Source organism: Ranitomeya imitator, chromosome 2 (genome assembly GCF_032444005.1).
Source record: "Ranitomeya imitator isolate aRanImi1 chromosome 2, aRanImi1.pri, whole genome shotgun sequence".
Taxonomy (NCBI): Eukaryota; Metazoa; Chordata; class Amphibia; order Anura; family Dendrobatidae; genus Ranitomeya; species Ranitomeya imitator.
In genome coordinates this window covers 751,560,156-751,576,935 of record NC_091283.1, presented here as the reverse complement: position 1 = coordinate 751,576,935, position 16,780 = coordinate 751,560,156, and the positions used below count along the sequence as shown (strand labels likewise).

The following is a 16,780-nucleotide window of genomic DNA, read 5'->3' as shown; positions in this document are numbered from 1 at the left end:
ATGTTGGTTTAATCCTCTCCCCCTTTTTTGAGTGATCCAGCGCTCCTTACTGCAGGTGACGTCACTAGGTAGGAGGAGCTTAGCGGCCATTGCTGTTTCTGTTGGCGGTATCCAGGGAACGCTACCGGCCGGAGCTTCCCTGAGGTACGCTGCATAGTATTTTTTGGCACGCACCACGCCGGGACCCTCGGCGATTCATACCAGGCAGAGGGACACCTACCCACACTCAGCGCGGACTTGCACGTGGCGGTGACAGTCTTATAAGTAGGTAAGCTGAAGTGATTGGCACTTAATATATTGAGAGACAGACTGTGCGGCTAGTGCGGTACTGCAGCGGTGAGGGGAGCATTTGTTTCTGGGGTAAGGAGCCTCTGACGTTGTGCATTCACGGGGAGGGTCTGTTTGTTCTTTGTTTTAGCTATTTATTATGTACTATATAGGATTGATTTTTGTATGTTAGCGCGGCATCTATTTGTTTGTATTGAAGTAAAATATTCATTTTTTCCTTCCACATGGTTTTAGTTCTCGTGAACACCTGAAGAGTTAATGAACTTCTTGAATGTGGTTTTGGGCACCTTGAGGGGTGCAGTTTTTAAAATGGTGTCACTTTTGGGTATTTTTTGTCATATTGACCCCCCCAAGCTCACTTCAAATGTGAGGTGGTCCGTAAAAAAAAATAGTTTTGTAAATTTTGTTGTAAAAATGAGAAATCGCTGGTCAACTTCTAACGATAACGTCCTAACAAAAAATTGTTTGACAAATTGTGCTGATGTAAAGTTGACATGTGGGAAATGTTATTTAACTATTTTGTGTGACACCACTCTCTGATTTAAGAGCACAAAAATTAAAAGTTTGAAAATTGCGAAGTGTTCAAAACTTTTGCCATATTTCTGTGTTTTTCATAAATATACGCAAGTCCTATCGAATAAATTTTAACACTAACATGAAGTACAGTATGTCACTAAAAAACAGTCTCAGAATCAGTGGAATCCATTGAAGCGTTCCAGAGTTATAACTTCATAAATTGACAGTGCTCAGAATTGTAAAAATTGGCTCGGTCATTAAGGTCAAAACTGGTTTGGTCACTAAGGGGTTAATGCGAAACTGTCTATGTGCGGGAAAGTAAAACTAGAATGATGCACTAGAGCACTTGTTGTATGCCCAAGCAGTGTATGTAGGCACATGAAGGTTTCTTCTTAAAGGGAACCTGTCACCCCCAAAATCGAAGATGAGCTAAGCCCACCGGCATCAGGGGCTTATCTACAGCATTCTGGAATGCTGTAGATAAGCCCCCAATGTAACCTGAAAGATGAGAAAGAGTTTAGATTATACTCGCCCAGGGGCGGTCCTGTGGCGGTCCGGTCCGATGGGCGTCCGGTCCGGTCCGATGGGCGTCCAGTCCGGAGCCTCCCATCTTCTTACAATGATGTCCCCTTCTTGTCTTCACGCTGCGGCTCCAGCACAGGCTTATTTTGTCTGCTCTGTTGAGGGCAGAGCAAAGTACTGCAGTGCGCAACCGCTGGGAAAGGTTAGAGAGGCCCAGCGCCTGCGCACTGCAGTACTTTGCTCTGCCCTCATTAGGGCAGACAAAGTACGCCTGCGCCGGAGCCGCAGCGTGAAGACAAGAAGAGGACATCCTCCTATGAAGATAGGAGGTCCCGGACTGGACCGCGACATCCATCGGACTGGACCGCGACGTCCATCGGGCCAGACTGCCCCCCAGGTGAGTATAATCTAACCTCTTTTTCTCATCTTTCAGGATACATCGGGGACTTATCTATTTATCTACAGCATTCCTGAATGCTGTAGATAAGCCCCTGATGCTGGTGGGCTTAGCTAATCTTCGATATTGGGGGTGACAGGTTTCCTTTAAAGTGGATCTTTATAGTGATCTTTATAGTAAGAATTACCCATGTGTTTCTCTTACAGACTCTGACTCTACAAGCCCAGGACTATCAACAGTACCAGGATCCAGTCTTTCCTGTACTCCGATGAGGATGAGCCCTGTGACAGATGTACATCCCCCTATAGCTCAGTCTCCTCTTATTTTGCACCCCTTGACTTCCCATTTGCAGGTGGGAGTTCCACCAATGTCGCTGCCAATCATCCTTAATCCTGCTTTAATAGAAGCTACCTCTCCTGTACCCCTCCTGTCCACTCCTCGGCCCGCTGAAACGTCACCAGTCTCACAAGTCAACTGATCCCTTGGCGAAGAACTGTGTGAGATGTACAAATGAACTTGCAATGGCGCTGGCATTGATCTTGCTGCCGCTTTTATTTAAGAGACTTAATTCTTCTACAATGAAAAGACACTGATGAAATACATCACAGTGGATGAATCTAGAATAAGCGAGCTTCTCCCCATCTCCTCCTGATTGATTGATTGTCTGTCCATAGTGATCATCAGTTCAACAATCGATCAGTTCTAATGAACTCTGTACACTGTAAAGACACTTTATAAAGAAAGTCCAGCGTGATAGAATATGTAATGTGTTCTTACATTGCAAGTATAAAGTATATATCCGGTCATCCCAGTCCTATTTCAGATGAATGTGTGAGAGCTGTTGTTTGTACTTGGACATTCCTTGTATAAAACATTTTGGATAAGTCTCATTTTCTTTAAATATACACTTATGTTCTCCAAACCTCGCCCCCTTTCCTTCATAATGACTAGACTGGGATAATGCAAATTGTGGCAAACAAAGAGGACCATGGTTCCAGAAAGCACAACCCGTGGAAGAAAAAAGATGGACTCAAAATGAGTAGAGTATAACCGATTTCTATCGGGGTACACAACACGTTTAAGAAGTGACCCTTTCAAATACATAAATGGGTTGTCCACTACTTTAAAACACATTCTAAATGGGTACAGATTGGTGTTGGAGATGATGTGGACCGATTGCAGGACCTAGTACAGAGGCCGGATCTGTAATCTGTGGTCTCTGGACTAGAGCCCTGAGACCTGATTGTATCCGCAGCTCTTCTTTTGACAAGTCGACCTGGTGTAACGTCATTGTTGTAGCGTGATGTCAGACCAGGCTAGCTAATCCAAAGAATAGCCGCGGATGCTGGTAGGTCTCAGGACTCCCAACCAATGACCATAGATTGCATACATGGCCTATAGACCAGATCCTGCAAATTGATTTGCACCATTTCTAGTTGGTGGGAAAATAAGAAATGAATACACTGCTACCAGGCCTGTGTCACTGCTCTGCACTCCACATTGTCACCTGATGTTCTCCTTGGTAGGGGGTGTCGTATGACCACTGCAGCCAATCAGCTGATGATGGTCAGTTGCAGCCTTCCATTCCACTAGTCACAAGTGTTTTTTTCCCAACTTTGTCAAAATGACAGATGCCACAGTTGTGTATGATTTCATTTCGTTTTTCAGAGGGAACCGGTCACATCATTTCCAGCTTCTAAACTGTCCCCAGTGCGTTGTTTCATTAAAAACGGCGGTCTAATCATCTGAAAAACACTTTATATAGTTAGATCGTACCTGCTCATTTAGTCATAGGGGTGTGCTTAATTTTCTGTTCAGTCACGGGCATCGCTACCCCTCCATTTGATTGAGTTCTCTGGTTGTGCTGACATCACTAGAATCCCGTGCTTGCGCAGTGTGGCGCGTAGAGCCACCATTGTGCATTGTCGAGTGGGCAGCTTCTCTTATTAGAGGACGAAGATGACTACAAGAGGTGTAAACATGGACTGAGACCGTAACATTACATATGTACTTAGCCAGAATGCTGCAATGAGAAAAGGTCATTTCGGTGACCTAGTAAATTATTCTGCGTGTTTGCAGACATTTAACTTTTTAAATGTGGAACTGTATTTTAAACTGTGTAAAAGATATCCCCACAAATGCATATAATTGGCCCCACTTATGTTTTTTTTTAAGCCACTGTATTGCTAGCGGTCCTCTACAAAATTACCGTATTATGGATCAGCAAATATAAAAAAAAGTTTACATCTGCGTTCAGCTGTGTATTGTGAGATGTCATTTTTAGATTTTCCCATACCATTGTCCATTCACGTTCATTGTAGACCGTTCTTAATGGCCATTGTTTTATTTTTCCCTTTTTTTTTCTCTTCAGTCTTCATGTATCTTTTGAAGATTAAAATTAAGATAGTTGCATGTAATTTCACTGTCTGTCATGTATTTTGTGCCCTGAAAGTCTTTGGCTAAGAGGCATTGTAATCCATTGTTCTAAGAAATCTATACAGACAACACAAATGATGTATATAACAAATACATGATGAAATTGTACTTTTTACGATGTAATAAAGTCATGGGATGTTTAATGTACAGCTGTTATATTGCAAACTGTGTAGTCAGTTTCCAGTTTTTTTACACATCAAGAATATACTTCCTTCTATAACGACTCAAAAAATTAGCGATAAGTCTTAGGTTTTTTTTTGTTTTACTTTGCATAATTGTACTGCTTCTCTGTGGTTATAACCTAGATGTCCCACACTCCTTTGAAGGGGTTTGTTAAATAAAGATTGTTAAAGGGAGTCTGCTAACCTCAAAATGCTAATTAAGGTAATTAAAATTTTTGTATAGGGGGATATAATATTGTATCTGCAGTTTATACTTCATTGCTGTAAATACTTTTAAAACTCATTTAATTCCATATGCAAATGATGGGGCTTCAGTGAATATTTACACCTTCTCAATTTGCATAGTTTGCCTAATTATAATTGATAGCACCCCGTTGACCAAAATGAGCTCTGCCTTAACCCTAACAATGGTGTTGCTTGTGCACACTGACTATGAAGAAGTCAACAGTGCACACATAGTATGAAGCAGGCCCACCTTTCATCATTCGAAAGCACAAGAAAAAAGAAAGAAGCGCACTTACCCCAGGTATGATAGTCACAATTTATTCGGACATATAAGACAACAACGGCAGGGAGGAAAGTGAATGAGAACGGACTACGTCCGTTTCGTGCTATACAGCACTTCAACGGGTCCTTGATAGCGAAAGGGAAAGAGGGAAGTTCTTATATTTCCACAGGTACTACTGCTCCTCCCCCTTCCCTCTGCTATACCTCAGGTGATCAAATCACCTGTGTTCGAAACATAATTGTGCAAAGACAACAAGACATTGGTTAAAAACATAATCAAACACTAAGCAAAAGACTGGAGACAATATATTAGATACATCAACGGTAAAAAAAAACCTAAGTATGATATTTACAAAAAGACGGACATGTCCATTCTCTCGTTCAAACCTAATGGACCCAGAGCGCCTGCGCGAAGTATCCACCTCCCTTCTTTTTGTAATAGGAGGCGATTCCAATCACCTCCCTGTTGCGGCGAGGCTACTCTTTCAAGTCCTGCAAATCGCAAAGTGCTTACATCGCTATTATGGTAAGTCTTCACATGATTGATCAGTTTCGGGACCCCTTGCCCTGTCTTAACAGAATTAAAGTGTTCTCTGATCCTAATGAACAAGGGCCGAATAGTCTTACCAATATAGAAAAAGCCACAGGGGCAAAAGATGATATACACAATATGTGTGGATCTACAAGTTATAAAATCACGTACCACATGCTGAATGGGGCCGATTTTAATACTATTACCTGTGAGATGATACGTGCAGAAATTGCATTGTCCGCACCTAAAGTTACCTTTAGGTGCATGCCCACCTAGCCACGTCTCTCGTTTGGATACAAATCTATTGCGTACCAGCATGTCTCTCACATTCTTGCTGCGACGGCATGCGAACAAGGGTCCTCTGTCAACCATATCTTTCAAATCGTTGTCCTGTCTTAGAATTTGCCAATTTTTTCTGACTGCAGATCTAATGGCCGAATCCATGGGCCCATATTTAAAACAAAAAACAAATTTCTTTTCTCCTTTTTTGTTTTTCCTACCCAAGGAATCGCCAAGGTTTGCGTTTGTAGCTCTGTTGAGCGCTCTATCCAAAATAGGTTGCGGGTAACCCCGCTCTACAAAGCTACTATACATCTCATTAGACTGCTGCTCGAACCCTCCTGTTTCGCTGTTCACCCTTTTTACCCGTAAGAACTGGCTAAAGGGTAATGCCTGTTTTGTGTAGAAAGGATGGGCACTATTAAAGTGTAATAAGGAGTTAGACGCAGACGGTTTGCGATAGATCTCAGTGTGAATGGTGCCCTCAAGAATCCTCAATTTAACGTCCAGAAATACCAATTCATCCCCTCCAAATTGGGAAGTGAACTTCATGTTCATCGTGTTGGACCCCCCCAGGTGCTCCACAAAATCTGTAAACGCATCCCGGGGGCCGTCCCACACCAGGAACATGTCGTCCACATACCTCGCATAGAATTTGATATGCTGGAGAAAGGGATTTCTGGAAGAGTAAATATATTCTTCTTCAAATTTAGCCAAAAATAAATTGGCTAGGGTACATGCGACGGGGGTACCCATAGCGGTACCCTCCGTCTGCCTGTACCAGTCATTGTCAAATTGAAATGCGTTATGTTCCAATATGAAAGATAAACCATCGCAAATGAACGAGATAGTCTTAGCGTCAGTGGGTGTACTCTCTAATATCTCCTTTATGGTGTCCACACCTAATTTTTGGGGAATTCTGGTATACAAGCTTTCAATATCTATTGAAGCAAGACAGAAATTATCCTGCCATATAAAACCTTTCAGGTTCCTCAAAAAATCCCCAGTATCCTTAACAAAAGAAGGGACATCTGACAGGAGAGGACGTAGCAACCAGTCCAAATAGGAAGACAAAGGTTCATTTAAAGAACCCACCCCCGATACGATCGGGCGACCTGGGGGTGTTTCTAGAGATTTGTGTATTTTAGGTATGTGGTACCAATGTGCTTTCCTTGGGTAGTCTGGTAAAAGTTTGGACAATTGTTTTTCTGACAGGACTCTCATTTCAACATGACGTCTCAGCAAAGAACGAAGGCCATTTTTAAAATTGATAGTTGGATCCCCCTTTAACTTCACATAGGTGTTGTTATCTGATAACTGCCTCAGAGCTTCGTTTTTATAATATTCACTGGACAGGAGGACAATATTGCCTCCTTTGTCAGCGGCCCGTAGTATGGTATCAGACCACCCCTGTATCTCCTTCAAAGCTCGCAATTCCTCAGATGCCAAATTGTTAGGGAATTTTTTATACAATATGGCCTCAATATCTTTTAGAACCTGGGCCTCAAAAATATCGATAACATTGCCGGGAGAGACCGGGGGCATATAGGTGGATTTTACTCCTCCAGTGAATGGTAAAACCGGAATATGTGCTCTGGTACTCGCAATGGGAACAGGGTCAGTGAGACTAAGAAGCAAACATGCATCTTCCCTAATATCCCTAATATCCCCTATGGGGTCCTGTGTGATCATGAAACCTAGGGGACCAACTTGGCACGGTGTTTCTCCAGGAAACACCTCTGGTGAAACATTTAGACGTGGCTGATCTATTGGTGGGCAAAAAAGATTTATACAGATGTATCTTTCTCACTGCCTTATACAAGTCGATCTTAAAGTCCACAATATTGAAATCTTCTGGCAAGCAATAATTCAGTCCTTTGGATAATGCCGAGAGATGTGAGTCTTTTAGGACGCGATCTGTCAGATTAATAACCGTGGTGGAGTATTCGTCTTTTATATAGGTCTCCAAGTTACTTGTTTTCTTTTTCGGGGATTTTTGTCCACCATTTCGCCTACCCCCACGACGCGTCCTGCGTCTAAATGGGACGCAGTTTGTCCTATGACTTGTGCTGAATTTGATGGACCAGCTGCGCCGCTCAGATCATCAGTGGCGCTGGAATCAGAGTCTGTGGTCAAATAATCTTTTTTGCTCTTTTTCCATGTCGATCCTCTTTGATTATATTTCTTAGGCATTTTCCGAAAGCTTCGTGGTTGTCCACCTTTGTTCCATGTGACTCACATCTCTCGGCATTATCCAAAGGACTGAATTATTGCTTGCCAGAAGATTTCAATATTGTGGACTTTAAGATCGACTTGTATAAGGCAGTGAAAGATACATCTGTATAAATCTTTTTTGCCCACCAATAGATCAGCCACGTCTAAATCTGTTTCACCAGAGGTGTTTCCTGGAGAAACACCGTGCCAAGTTGGTCCCCTAGGTTTCATGATCACACAGGACCCCATAGGGGATATTAGGGAAGATGCATGTTTGCTTCTTAGTCTCACTGACCCTGTTCCCATTGCGAGTACCAGAGCACATATTCCGGTTTTACCATTCACTGGAGGAGTAAAATCCACCTATATGCCCCCGGTCTCTCCCGGCAATGTTATCGATATTTTTGAGGCCCAGGTTCTAAAAGATATTGAGGCCATATTGTATAAAAAATTCCCTAACAATTTGGCATCTGAGGAATTGCGAGCTTTGAAGGAGATACAGGGGTGGTCTGATACCATACTACGGGCCGCTGACAAAGGAGGCAATATTGTCCTCCTGTCCAGTGAATATTATAAAAACGAAGCTCTGAGGCAGTTATCAGATAACAACACCTATGTGAAGTTAAAGGGGGATCCAACTATCAATTTTAAAAATGGCCTTCGTTCTTTGCTGAGACGTCATGTTGAAATGAGAGTCCTGTCAGAAAAACAATTGTCCAAACTTTTACCAGACTACCCAAGGAAAGCACATTGGTACCACATACCTAAAATACACAAATCTCTAGAAACACCCCCAGGTCGCCCGATCGTATCGGGGGTGGGTTCTTTAAATGAACCTTTGTCTTCCTATTTGGACTGGTTGCTACGTCCTCTCCTGTCAGATGTCCCTTCTTTTGTTAAGGATACTGGGGATTTTTTGAGGAACCTGAAAGGTTTTATATGGCAGGATAATTTCTGTCTTGCTTCAATAGATATTGAAAGCTTGTATACCAGAATTCCCCAAAAATTAGGTGTGGACACCATAAAGGAGATATTAGAGAGTACACCCACTGACGCTAAGACTATCTCGTTCATTTGCGATGGTTTATCTTTCATATTGGAACATAACGCATTTCAATTTGACAATGACTGGTACAGGCAGACGGAGGGTACCGCTATGGGTACCCCCGTCGCATGTACCCTAGCCAATTTATTTTTGGCTAAATTTGAAGAAGAATATATTTACTCTTCCAGAAATCCCTTTCTCCAGCATATCAAATTCTATGCGAGGTATGTGGACGACATGTTCCTGGTGTGGGACGGCCCTCGGGATGCGTTTACAGATTTTGTGGAGCACCGGGGGGGGGTCCAACACGATGAACATGAAGTTCACTTCCCAATTTGGAGGGGATGAATTGGTATTTCTGGACGTTAAATTGAGGATTCTTGAGGGCACCATTCACACTGAGATCTATCGCAAACCGTCTGCGTCTAACTCCTTATTACACTTTAATAGTGCCCATCCTTTCTACACAAAACAGGCATTACCCTTTAGCCAGTTCTTACGGGTAAAAAGGGTGAACAGCGAAACAGGAGGGTTCGAGCAGCAGTCTAATGAGATGTATAGTAGGTTTGTAGAGCGGGGTTACCCGCAACCTATTTTGGATAGAGCGCTCAACAGAGCTACAAACGCAAACCTTGGCGATTCCTTGGGTAGGAAAAACAAAAAAGGAGAAAAGAAATTTGTTTTTTGTTTTAAATATGGGCCCATGGATTCGGCCATTAGATCTGCAGTCAGAAAAAATTGGCAAATTCTAAGACAGGACAACGATTTGAAAGATATGGTTGACAGAGGACCCTTGTTCGCATGCCGTCGCAGCAAGAATGTGAGAGACATGCTGGTACGCAATAGATTTGTATCCAAACGAGAGACGTGGCTAGGTGGGCATGCACCTAAAGGTAACTTTAGGTGCGGACAATGCAATTTCTGCACGTATCATCTCACAGGTAATAGTATTAAAATCGGCCCCATTCAGCATGTGGTACGTGATTTTATAACTTGTAGATCCACACATATTGTGTATATCATCTTTTGCCCCTGTGGCTTTTTCTATATTGGTAAGACTATTCGGCCCTTGTTCATTAGGATCAGAGAACACTTTAATTCTGTTAAGACAGGGAAAGGGGTCCCGAAACTGATCAATCATGTGAAGACTTACCATAATAGCGATGTAAGCACTTTGCGATTTGCAGGACTTGAAAGAGTAGCCTCGCCACAACAGGGAGGTGATTGGAATTGCCTCCTATTACAAAGAGAAGGGAGGTGGATACTTCGCGCAGGCGCTCTGCGTCCATTAGGTTTGAACGAGAGAATGGACATGTCCGTCTTTTTGTAAATATCATAATTAGGTTTTTTTTACCGTTGATGTATCTAATATATTGTCTCCAGTCTTTTGCTTAGTGTTTGATTATGTTTTTAACCAATGTCTTGTTGTCTTTGCACAATTAAGTTTCGAACACAGGTGATTTGATCACCTGAGGTATAGCAGAAGGAAGGGGGAGGAGCAGTAGTTAAAAAAACAGACAATGTGATTTTCTGGATTTTTTTTTCTCAGTTTGTCTCCCATAGTTGAGGTCTACCTATGATGTAAATTACAGACGCCTCTCATCTTTTTAAGTGGTGGAACTTGCACTATTGCTGACTGACTAAATACTTTTTTGCCCCACTGTATAATGTACAGGTAGTAGTGATCACCAGTGACATTATACATAAGAACTCTGTATATAGCGAACAGGTAATACAGTGATCACCACTGACATTATACACAGGAAATATGTATATAGTGTATAGGTAATACAGTGACATACACAGGAGTTCTGTACTCCGTGTATAGGTAATACATTGATCACTGGTGACATACATGGGAGCTCTGTATATAGTGTCAGTGTACAGGTAATGCAGTGATCACCAGTGACAATATACACAGAAGCTCTGTATATATTAGTGTACAGGTAATACAGTGATCACCAGTGACATTATACACAAGCGCTGTATATAGTGCACAGGTATAAGTTATCACCAGTGACTTACACAGGAGCTCTGTATATAGTGTACAGGTAATAGTGATCACTGGTGATATTGTACACAGGAGCTCTGTATATATTGTACAGGTAATACAGTGATCAATGGTGATATTATACACAGGAGCTCTGTATGTAATATACAGTCTATATTGTGCGTGTACATGCAATACACGGACTCACCAGCGACGTCTCTAGGTGAAGTCCTTCATCTTCGCTTTTTATCTTCATCCAGCACAGACCGCCATTAGTGATGAGCGAATATACTCGTTAGTCAAGATTTCCCGAGCACGCTCAGGTGACCTCCGAGTATTTTTTTAGTGCTCGGAGATTTAGTTTTCATCGCCGCAGCTGAATGATTTACATCTGTTAGCCAGCTTGATTACATGTGGGGTTGCCTGGTTACTAGGGAATCCCCACATGTAATCAAGTTGGCTAAGAGATATAAATCATTCAGCTGTGCTGAGGAAAACTAAATCTCCGAGCACTAAAAAATACTCTTGAGGACCCCCGAGCGTGCTCGGGAAATCTCGAGTAACGAGTATATTCGTTCATCACTAACCGCCATCACTTCTTCCAGCCAGGACTCGTCTCTGCAGGAAATAAGTTATCTAGAGCAGGGGTCCCCCAACTCCAGTCCTCAAGGCCCACCAACAGGTCATGTTTTCAGGATTTCCTTTGCATTGCACAGGTGATGCAATTATTTACTGGGCAAGACTAAGGAAATCCTGAAAACATGACATGTTGGTGGGCCTTGAGGACTGGAGTTGGGGACCCCTGATCTAGAGCACCGCTTGCAGAGCACATAATCTTTTCCCAACTTCTATACTACACCAGATGAAGAAAAAAAGGTGACATATTGTCGCTCTGCACAGTACCTGGACCCCCCATTGAAAACGGAATCCTTAAAAAATAAAATACATTACTGCAGTAATAATATCCCTTAATTAGACCCTAGAGTAATATCCCCCATCCTAGTACCCTTGTGTCTCATTCCTGGTCCAGCAGTATGTTCTCCCATCCTGGCCTCAGGAATATCCATTCTGCCCCCATGTGATGTCCCATCCTGCCCCATATGTCCCCATCGTGTCCCATGATCCTGCACCACCTGTCTCCATCCTGCCGCATGTGTCTTCATCCTGTCCCATGATCCTGCACCATGTGTCTCCATCCTGCCCCATGATCCTGCACCATGTGTCTCCATCCTGCCCCATGCTCCTGTCCCTTCGCCATCTGTCCCCATCCTGCACCATGTTCCTGCCCCATCTGTCTCCATCTTGGCGTCAAAACATTGGGGTTTGCCACTTTCAATAAAATAAAAATATAAAAAACTTTCTCCTTACCTGTCTGCGGTCCAGAGGCGAAGTCCCCTCCACTCATTTCAAGTGTGGACTCGACGGCAAATGACAATGACGTCATATGTTGATGTGCGTGCTCATGTCAGCTGCCAGCCTCAGACTGGCTGGTGGCTTTTAACTATTCCAGTGTGGGCCTGCATGGCAATAGGTTTTAACTGAACCTGCGTCTCGGACTGCAGGTTCAGTTTCTGCACTGGCAGAATCCTGCCGCTGGGGCCTGGTGAGCAGAAGAGCAAGTGCCCCATAGACCAGCATTGCCCTGTTAAAAGCCCTTTACATGTATACTCACATAATGTGTGCAACATGTAAAGCACTGCGGAATATGTTAGTGCTATATAAAAATAAAGATTATTATTACATAACCTGCACACACACTATACACGCTGTATACAAACATATGCTCACTCTTCATAGAGGACAGGAAAAGGGGGGTTCATGTAGTCGGGAATCAGCAGCGCAGGGAGCCCTCTTGTCAGTCCTGCACACCTCCCTGTCCCTACTGCTGAGCTGCTGGAAGCATTACAGGAGGCTCCTGTGTGTGAATAGCAGCCATGCAGGGGAAAGTGGTGTCAGGTTTCTCCCCTCTCCTCATATTGCATGACTCGTAGGATCAGGGGCGGATTATCAGAGGGTCAATATGGGCGGTAGCCCAGGGCCCAGTGGTCTGGGGGAACCCTGGGCTACCGCACCGATTGACCCTCTGATGATCATCTGTGAATGCCGCTGCTGGCGGCATTTATGTGCCCCCGCCGTACCCGGTGGGCAGAGAGAGGGGGCCCGCATCGGGCCCCTTCTCATCTGCTCACCGGGCCCCTTCCGGCGCTGCGGCGGTTTCCTATTGATGTGCGGGCACGCGCCCGCACGTCAATAGTTAACAACAGCCGCCAGCCAATTGGAGGCTGGCGGCTGATGTCGGCCACAGCGCACACGTCGCCGGCGTCTGACGTCATTGTCAGTCGCCGGCGAGTGTGCTCTGTTGAAGGGAGCTCGTCGCTGGAGCGAGGACAGGTGAGGAGACTTTGTTTTTTTTGTTTTTTTTATAACGGTGGACACACTGAGGGCAATGCTGGAGGACACTGGAGCAGATGGCTGGAGGACACTGGGGCAGATGGCTGGAGGACACTGGGCAGATGGCTGGAGGACACTGGGGCAGATGGCTGGAGGACACTGGGGCAGATGGCTGGAGGACACTGGGGCAGATGGCTGGAGGACACTGGGGCAGATGGCTGGAGGACACTGGGGCAGATGGCTGGAGGACACTGGGGCAGATTGCTGGAGGACACTGGGGCAGATTGCTGGAGGACACTGGGGCAGATGGCTGGAGGACACTGGGGCAGATTGCTTTAGGACACTGGGGCAGATTGCTGGAGGACACTGGGGCAGATGGCTGGAGGACACTGGGGCAATGCTGGAGGACACTGGGGCAGATGGCTGGAGGACACGGGCAGATGGCTGGAGGACACTGGGGCAATGCTGGAGGACACTGGGGCAATGCTGGAGGACACTGGGGCAGATGGCTGGAGGACACTGGGGCAGATGGCTGGAGGACACTGGGGCAGATGGCTGGAGGACACTGGGGCAGATTGCTGGAGGACACTGGGGCAATGCTGGAGGACACTGGGGCAATGCTGGAGGACGCTGGGGCAGATGGCTGGAGGATGCTGGGGCAGATGGCTGGAGAACACTGGGGCAGATGGCTGGAGGACACTGGGGCAGATGGCTGGAGGACACTGGGGCAATGCTGGAGGACACTGGGGCAATGCTGGAGGACATGGGCAGATGGTTGGAGGACACTGGGGCAGATGGCTGGAGGACACTGGGGCAGATGGCTGGAGGACACTGGGGCAGATGGCTGGAGGACACTGGGGCAGATTGCTGGATGACACTGGGGCAGATTGCTGGAGGACACTGGGGCAGATTGCTGGAGGACACTGGGGCAGATGGCTGGAGGACACTGGGGCAGATTGCTGGAGGACACTGGGGCAGATTGCTGGAGGACACTGGGGCAATGCTGGAGGACACTGGGGCAATGCTGGAGGACCCTGGGGCAGATTGCTGGAGGACACTGGGGCAGATTGCTGGAGGACACTGGGGCAATGCTGGAGGACACTGGGGCAATGCTGGAGGACACTGGGGCAATGCTGGAGGACACTGGGGCAGATTGCTGGAGGACACTGGGGCAATGCTGGAGACACTGGGGGAAATGCTGGACATACTGGGGGAAATGCTGGACATACTGGGGGTAATATTCTGGACACACTGTCTGGGGGCAATGCTGGATGCACTGGGGCAGATTGCTGGACACACTGTCTGGGGGCAATATGCTGGACACACTGGGGGTAATATGCTGGACACACTGGGGCAGATTGCTGGACACACTGGGGCAGATTGCTGGACACACTGTCTGGGGGCAATGCTGGACACACTGGGGGCAATATGCTGGAGACACTGGGGCAGATTGCTGGACACTGGGGCAATATGCTGGACATACTGGGGCAGATTGCTGGACACAATGGGGGCAGGACTGGAGGCATGGGCAGAATGTAGACACGGGGCATGATTGGAGACACGGGGCAGAATTAAAGACATGGGGCAGGATTGGATCATGGGGCAGGATGGATACGATGGAGACATATGGGGCAGGATGTGGAGATCATATGGGGTAGAATGGATACTCATGAGGGCAGGATGCGAGAACATATGGCTGGAGCCAGGAATGAGACACACGGGGCCAGGATGTGGAATATTATTACCATAGGGGCTAATTAAGGGATATTATTACTGCAGTGATGTATTTATTTTATTTTTTGAGTATACTGTTTTAAATGGGGGTCGGTCCTGTTACTGTGCAGAGTGACACTATATCGCCTTTTTTTCTTCATGTGGTGTAATGTAGAAGTTGTGAAAAATTAAGTAATGTGTTCTGCAAGCGGAGCTCGAGATAACTGTGTTATTTCCTGCAGAAACGAGTCCTGGCTGGAAGAAATGATGGCGGTCTGTGCTGGCTGAAAGATGAAGGACTTCACCTAGAGACGTCACTGGTGAGTCAGTGTTACCTATACACTGACACTATACACTGTATACTATATAGAGCTCCTGTGTATAATACCACCAGTGATCTCTGTATTACCTCTACACAGACATTGCATACTAAGTACAGATCTCCTGTGAATACTGGCACTTATGGTGATAGTATTGTGTTGTTGTTTTTTACTGATCAGTATTGTAGTATTCAGTCACTATGTGGTGGTAATATGTGGTCTGGAAATGGTGTTGGGGTATTTGTCCCTTGTATGTGATATTTGGTCACCAAGTGGTGGTAATATGTGGTTTTGACATGGTGCGGTGGTATTTGTTCCTTGTATGTGATATTATTCGATCACTGTGGTTGTAATTTGTGGTCTGGTCATGGTGCGGTGGTATTTGTTCCTTGTATGTGATATTATTGGTCAAAATATACCTAAATTGTATTGCAGATTCTAACAAATATTTAATAGGTTACAGTAGAGTAGGGCCCGGCCATTTTTCTGGAATAATCTGGTTCGGGTATATCATGACCCCCGTCACATGACCCCCGTCACATGACCCCCGTCACATGACCCCCGTCACATGACCCCCGTCACATGACCCCCGTCACATGACCCCCGTCACATGACCCCCGTCACATGACCCCCGTCACATGACCCCCGTCACATGACCGGGGGGGGGCCCACAGTGTCTGAACAGCCCGGGGCCCTGGCTACCCTTAATCCACCCCTGCGTAGGATCGCTACTTAAAAACAGGTGGCGCTATAGAGTTTAAGTCCTCTTTTTCTCAGAAGAGGCAATTTGCATATTAACTTTCCCAGAGGAGCATTGCACGGCGAATAGGCGTCCTTACCTTGACAAGCCAGAGCTGGTATGTCACTCTCCACAAGGAGAAACCTTATCCTTAGACCCCAGTCCAGAGCCTGTCACCTAGCCAAATCAGTTCTCATGCTCCGCACTGATGAGGGCCAACAGCCCGAAACATCGTGTCTGCGAATTGAGATACTAATTTGGCTTTTATCCTGTCATATTGCACGACTCGTTAAAGGGTTGATTGTGACTTGTAGGATCGCTACTTCCAGAGTTTAAGTCCTCTTTTTCTCTGAAGAGGCAATTTGCAAATTAAATTCCCCTCTCAGGAACGTTACTCCCCTCTCCCCAGTACGGTGTATCAACCTCTCATAAGCACTGTCTCATTCCCCTCCCCCTACAGACCTTGCTCCACCCATCTCTTCCCTTTCTTGTTCATTGCCATGGACACTGCATCGCTCTGCAAACAAAGGGAAACCTCTCTTGTCCCTGGAGCTGAAGAGGTCAGAGGAGGTCCAGGAAGTGGTGAGGAGCTTCACAGCCATCACAAGCACACCCCATGCATGGCTGTGTTTATACATCTTGCATGTGTGCTTAGCTGTGTTAGCAAATAAAGATGACTGATGCTGCCCCTGGGGCTCGGTGAGGAGAA

At 45.6% G+C, this 16,780-nt stretch overlaps 1 protein-coding gene across 8 annotated transcripts in view; it reads left to right on the top strand.

Moving 5' to 3' along the window:
- Window positions 1-4,324, top strand: part of GBF1 (golgi brefeldin A resistant guanine nucleotide exchange factor 1) — a 349,375-nt gene extending 345,051 nt beyond the window's left edge. For 7 of the 8 annotated variants that reach the window (XM_069753292.1, XM_069753291.1, XM_069753293.1 and 4 more), the window contains exon 40: window positions 1,930-4,324. In XM_069753292.1, the coding sequence (XP_069609393.1) occupies window positions 1,930-2,201 (272 nt within the window). In that variant the 3' untranslated portion in view covers window positions 2,202-4,324. The remainder of the gene's footprint in view (window positions 1-1,929) is intronic. The other variant, XM_069753294.1, reaches the window with a different exon arrangement.
- Window positions 4,325-16,780: the final 12,456 nt, after the last annotated feature.